Source organism: Rattus norvegicus, chromosome 2 (genome assembly GCF_021556685.1).
Source record: "Rattus norvegicus strain SHRSP/BbbUtx chromosome 2, alternate assembly SHRSP_T2T, whole genome shotgun sequence".
Taxonomy (NCBI): Eukaryota; Metazoa; Chordata; class Mammalia; order Rodentia; family Muridae; genus Rattus; species Rattus norvegicus.
Window position 1 is genome coordinate 84,090,855 of NC_141535.1, and position 6,000 is coordinate 84,096,854.

At 51.1% G+C, this 6,000-nt stretch overlaps 1 protein-coding gene across 1 annotated transcript in view; it reads right to left on the minus strand.

Annotated features, from left to right (window-relative positions):
* The window catches only part of Ankrd33b (ankyrin repeat domain 33B), a 75,710-nt gene extending 75,033 nt beyond the window's left edge, over positions 1-677 (minus strand). Inside the window, 1 exon segment of the mRNA NM_001191565.1 lies at positions 324-677. Coding sequence (NP_001178494.1) covers positions 324-677 — 354 coding nt within the window.
* Between the last annotated feature and the right edge of the window lie 5,323 nt (positions 678-6,000).

Genomic DNA, 6,000 nt, shown 5'->3' on the forward strand with positions numbered 1-6,000 from the left:
CGGGCCTGGGGAAAGTAGCAGTTAGGGAGGCACTGAGTGGAAGGGGCACCCCCACCCCTAAAGATGTCAACACATTTCCAGCATAAAGAATTATTCCCCTAGTGAGAATTCGGGGATCCTCGGGGCGGTAAAGGGGAATCTGGATGGAGTAGGAAGCCGGGCAGGACTATCATCCGCCCGCTCCGCAAATGGGGTCCCAATATCGCCTCACGCCACACAGGAAGGAAGCCGTGCTCTGAGCGGCAGTAGATCTAGGATTGGGATGACACGGAAATGCGGGCGAGGGAGGAGAGCGGAGGGGACCGAAACCTGTCGGGACTTACCCGGCCGTTGCGGTCAGTCTCCCGTGCCTCCTCGGAACTAGGTCCGCGCCGCACTAGCGCCCGCAGCAGCCCCACGTCGTTGGCGCAGGCGGCGCGCAGGAGGGTCGCCGACTCAGGGACGCCCTCCGGGACGCTCTCCGCGCACACCGAGCCGCACTCCTCCTCGCCTCCCGGAGGGTAGAAGGAATCGTCCGATGCGATGCTGCGGGTGTCCGGCAGACTCGAGAAGTCTTCGTACTCCTCGTAGTCCGCTGGGTCGTCCCCTGTCTGTACGCTCCGGGGTGGCGTCGGCGACTGTGGGGACAAGCAGCGTGTCCCGCCGCCCTCCGGCCCGGGCCCAGCCAGCAGCACCATGCTGGAGGCCAAGGCGCGGGCCGGGGGCTAAGACTCGGGTTAGAGGGACAAGTACACGAGGCGCGCCCCGGGGTCACCGACCCTTGCCCGCTGCGTTCACACAAGAGCAGGAGTCCCACACGCTCCAGCCCGGCGGAAAGCGGCTCCAAGCGGCTGCGCTCCCGGAGCAAAGTCACTGGCGACTGGAGAAAAGCCCCTTGGGTGGGAGGAGCCGCGGGGGCTTTCCCTGCCCCGTCGGGCGGGGTGAAAGCAAGGCAGAGGGCGGGGCGCCTTCCCCGCTGGAGTCCCGGGCGCAGCGGAGGTCCTCTCCAGACCGCGCCACCACCCCCCCACCCCCGCCCGCTTGGTCCGGAGCAGGGGAAAGCAGGAGCGGGAGATCCAGAAGCTGTAACTCCAGAGGCTGAGAGCCAGCCTGAGAGACAGCCCCCCCCTCCAAGGGCCACTCCCTGGGGACCGAAGCGGAGATGGGGTCCCGAGACACCAAAGGCTAAGCAAGTTTCCAGCGTCGGAAAGTACCCGCACCTGGAGACCCGCCCCTTTCCCACTCCCCACTGAGGACGGTAATCAGCCCCGGGGGCCGAAGGGGCAGCCTTAGGACCTGTCACCTCCCAGGCAGTCGAGTTCTGGACCAGTTGCACTTCTGAGACGCCCTGGAAACTTAACTCTCTTGGAGCATGGAAAGGTGTCCACTCTTGGACGGAGGGTGGAGCTGTCCACTCTGGAGGAAATTCCACCTTGGGGAGAACCTGTTCTATCGACCCTGATCCAAATAAGGGCCGGGGGCTGATTTGGGGGACTAACCCGAAAGAGGCAGGGTCTGCAGAGTCTCTAAGTCACCCAAGCTGGCTGTGGCTGGGAGGTTGATAGGAAAGAAATCTTGGGGAGATGGAAGGGTGATAGGAACCTCACGGGAGGATATCTGGGTGAAGAGGGACAGCACCTGGCCAGAGTCGTGAGGGGGCTCCACTCTCCCTCACCTCTGGTCATTTTCAATGACGGGGAGGGGGGGTGGGGAGACGGTAACGCGTCGTGGCAGATGAACCAGAAATGGCCAGAGACCGACCGGCTTTGATCCAGGGCCAGAAACAAACACTTCAAAAACTGAGATTATTGACCATGGAACTGCCTGCTGGGACGTGTGTGGAAGGATTTCTCACCTGTAGCCCCTCACTTTAAAGAGGAGGAGGTGGTGTGACCCTGTTCTAGAGGAAAACCTGTACATCCTAGCTGTGTGTCTCATGAGCCAGCAAAAAGCCACTCACTTCTCTCTCACCCCACTGCCTCCTCTTCATTTCCACCCATCTCCAGGCACGCCAGCCCGTGGGAGGCCCCAAGGGGAACACGACTGAGCTCCTGGAGACAAGACACAAGGAGCCTGGATGTGGGTGGGCAAGTCAAAGGGCGCAGGGCATGTTCATGCCTGCAATGTACTCCAAACAGGCACTGTAGGCTGAAAAACATTCTAGAGTCCTAGAGTGCCTGATGCCCCGCGCTGGGCCAGCCATACTGAGGTTTTCAGAGGAGCTGGGGTGCTGGGGCTTTCTTTCTGAAAACCAAAATCCCCCACTCCCAACCACTGGTCAACTTCTCACTATCTGTAACTCTCTACAGCTGCATAAATTCCCGCAGGGAATTTCCCCTTTCCCGATCAACTTGTGTTACAGGGACTCGGGGGATTTACAAGGGGCAGTTGCCCGGCTAAACCCTGTGTGCTACAGTGAAGTTGGTGCACGGGGTTGCTGGCCTCGCTCTCCTCCCAGTTAGGCAGAGGGTTGCTTTAAATTCTGAATCCACCACCATCATCCCCAACCCCATGGGACAGGTTCGGGGACAGAGCTATTTCTGAGGATGGGGGAGGAACGTCCTGAAGCCAGCTGGAGCTTATCAACACTGATGAGAGGAGAACGGTTACTTATCAACTTCCTCTTTTCTTTCTCAGAAGTTTAAGTCCAACTAGCGCTGAGAATCATTTGCCATTTAAAGATAAACAGGAACAGAACTGGTGTATAACTCAGCGGCATGCCTAGGATATAGGTTTGGTCCCCAGCACTTGAAGGATGGGAAGGATAAATAAAACAGCTCCAAAGGAGTCCTAATAGGGGTTGTCTGTCTGTCTGTCTGTCTGCCTGCCTGCCCGCCTGCCCTACCCCCACCCTACCCCATCTTTAAAAGCATATTTTTCTTCAGCCTGGCAGACACTATGCCTGTTTTTTTTTTTTTTTTTTTTTTTTTTTTTTTTTTTCGGAGCTGGGGACCGAACCCAGGGCCTTGCGCTTCCTAGGCAAGCGCTCTACCACTGAGCTAAATCCCCAACCCCGACACTATGCCTGTTATCCCAGTACTGAGGCACTGAAGAGGGAACATTTTGAGGTAATGTTCAGCTACACAGCAAATTTGAAGCCAGCCTGGGCTACATAAGACTCAACTTCAAAAATAATTATGTGTATGTGCATGACATCCACACACTCCTTTCCCACGATGGCAATAGATCCCTCGCCTTTGAGAAGGTGAAGAAAGTAAACAGAGATCAAAATGAGCCATATGTATATACTATGAGGGAAAGAAAGATTTTATTCCTTTTTATTTTTTGTGGAGCTGCCATTTACATATGTGAACAAAATCTCTGTGACAAAGAGGAACAGCTTATCAAAGCTTCATAAGGACAGAGGCTCATTCTTAAATCAGTAACAGCATTGTGAGAAGTTGTGTTTATTCAATGAATTGTCTATGAGTTTTAAAAGTATGTCTATAATATACACAAGTATATGTATATATTATACATAGATCACTTTGTCCTCATAATTTAATAATTTGCCTTTACAGTATTAAAGTATTTTCAGCACTACCTTAGGTACTGTTCTGTATCAGGCTTTTCTGAGTTTTAGGGCTAGGCTGGTGGGACGACTCTAAGCTTAACAACCTGGGCTTAATTCCTGGAACACACATGGCAGAAGAAAATAACCAACTCCAGAAAGTTGTCCTCTGAGCTCTACATAAGTACATGGGCACACACACACACACACACACACACACACACACACACACACACGTAAACAAATGCAAAAATAAAGTGTAAAGCCAGGCACACCCATGCCTATCGGATTGCTGCAAGTTCAAACTGAAATGGGGGGCTCATGAGGGTTGGGGGGACGACTGGAGAGATGGATCAGTGGCTCAGCAGTTAAGAGCACGCACTTCTCTAGCAGAGGACCCAAGTTTGGTTCTCTGTACCAATACTGAGCAGATCACGATGGTTCGTAACTTCAGTTCCAAAGGATGTGACACCTTCGCTCTGAGGACATTGTTCTCAAACTCGCACACACACACACACACACACACACACACACACACACACACACACACACTTCAAAATAAAAAGAAATCTTTAGGGCCGAGACATGCCCACCGGTTAGGAGCACTTGCTGCTCTTGCAGAGGACTGGGGTTTGGTTCCTAGTGCCCACAGGGTGGTTCACGGTCATCCTGCAATTTCAGTTGTGAATCCGGTGTCCTCTTCTGATCTCGGGCACCAGGCACACACATGCTGCATACATGCACATACGTATAAAATAATAAATCTTTTTAAAAGTAAAAGTAAATCTTTAGGGCTGGAGAGATGGCTCAGGGGTTAAGAGCACTGACTGCTCTTCCAGAGGTCCTGAGTTCAATTCCCAGCAACCACATGGTGGCTCACAACCTTCTGTAATGAGATCTGACGCCCTCTTCTGGTGTGTCTGAAGATAGCTACAGTGTACTCACAGACATAAAATAAATAAAATCTTAAAAAAAAAAAAAAGTAAATCTTTAAAACCAGTGGTGTGTTTATCTTTGAGGATGTTGAGCATGCATATCCATCCTTCTATACTGCCCTTCTCTTCCTTGTTGGACAGGGTGGGTTAGGAAACCCTAACAGTAGAGTAAACCCAAGCCCATCCCAGAGTTCCTGAAATAACATCCTACTGATTGGCCATGGTGGCACACTTGGGAGACTGACGGAGAAGGATTACACCAGCTTGGGCTACAGACTAAGATTCTGCCTCTGAAAATCAAAATGGAAAAATAATGCCCACTTACCACCTGCGAGGGCTGACTTTCCGATCTTTAAACTCTGTTCCTGGTCTGGAATTGAGAATTACCTTCGAGGTTAACTTTGTTATTGTGAACATTAAGATCCATCCTCCGTGATGGCATAAGTCACTCTGCAAAAGCCTTCTCTAAGTTCCTTAGTTCATTTAACAGGAAAACCGCCCGCTTGAGACAATAGATATATTTTTATCTATGGAAGGCAACGTGGCTGGGGCCAAAAGCACATTATGCCGTCAGACGGCCTGGCTCCTAAGTGACACCGACCACTGCTTAAACCTGTGGTAACCGGTCTGGATTCCGTATGTCTGGTACAGTAAGTTCACAGTGTTTGTTTGGCTAAATCTCCTGTTCATTTTCTTGGGGTCTCCGGTAGGTCTGGCTGACCTTGAGGTCAGTTCCTGACCCTCTGCCTTTATTTCTGAAGGACTGGGTGTACAGGTAAGGATCCCCATATCCTACTCCTGATGTTGAAGGTTTGTTTGAGTTTCATTGCTTTCTTTAATTACTTCTTTCAGAATTTTACACAATGTTACTTTGATTATATTCACCAACTCCTCCCAGATCCATTCCCTACTTTCCTCTCTGCCCAACTGTGTCTCCTTCTTGTCGTTGTCATTGTCATTGTTGTTGTTGTTGTTGTCTCCTCGTCCATCACACCCAGTTTGTGAAGCTCACGTAGTCCTGGCTGCGTGATGTTCCACTGGACCACAGTCATTTTAGGATGAGCTAAAGGATGAAAGAAAACCAACTCTCCCTCCCCCAGCAGCTATCAGTTAACCAATAGCTTCTCAGCTAGGGGTGGGACTTCCTGTCTGCCTCTCCTTCCGGGTGCTGGGGCTTGGTTTTGTGCAAGTTTGCACCATCTCATGCGTGCTGTCATTACTGCCATGAGTTCATATATGCAGCTAGCTGCCCTGCCCCATCCTGAGGACAGTATTCCCTTGAATTCATTCACTGCCTGTGGCCTGTCCAGCCTCCATGTCCTGTTCCAAAATGTCCCCAGAGCCTTGGGAGGAGAGAGTGCAGTAGAGATGTTCCGTTTATGGCTGAGCATTCTGAAGACTTTTATTCTCCATTCCTTGGCTGGTTGTGTGTTTCCATGTCGCTCATCTACTGCAAATAAAAGCTTCCCTGATGAGGACTGAGAGGTGCATAATCTATACAGGTATAATGATAAGTCATTGGCAGTCCATTTAATCTTATGTCAATTAGCAGAATAATAGTCATAGGCTTTCTTC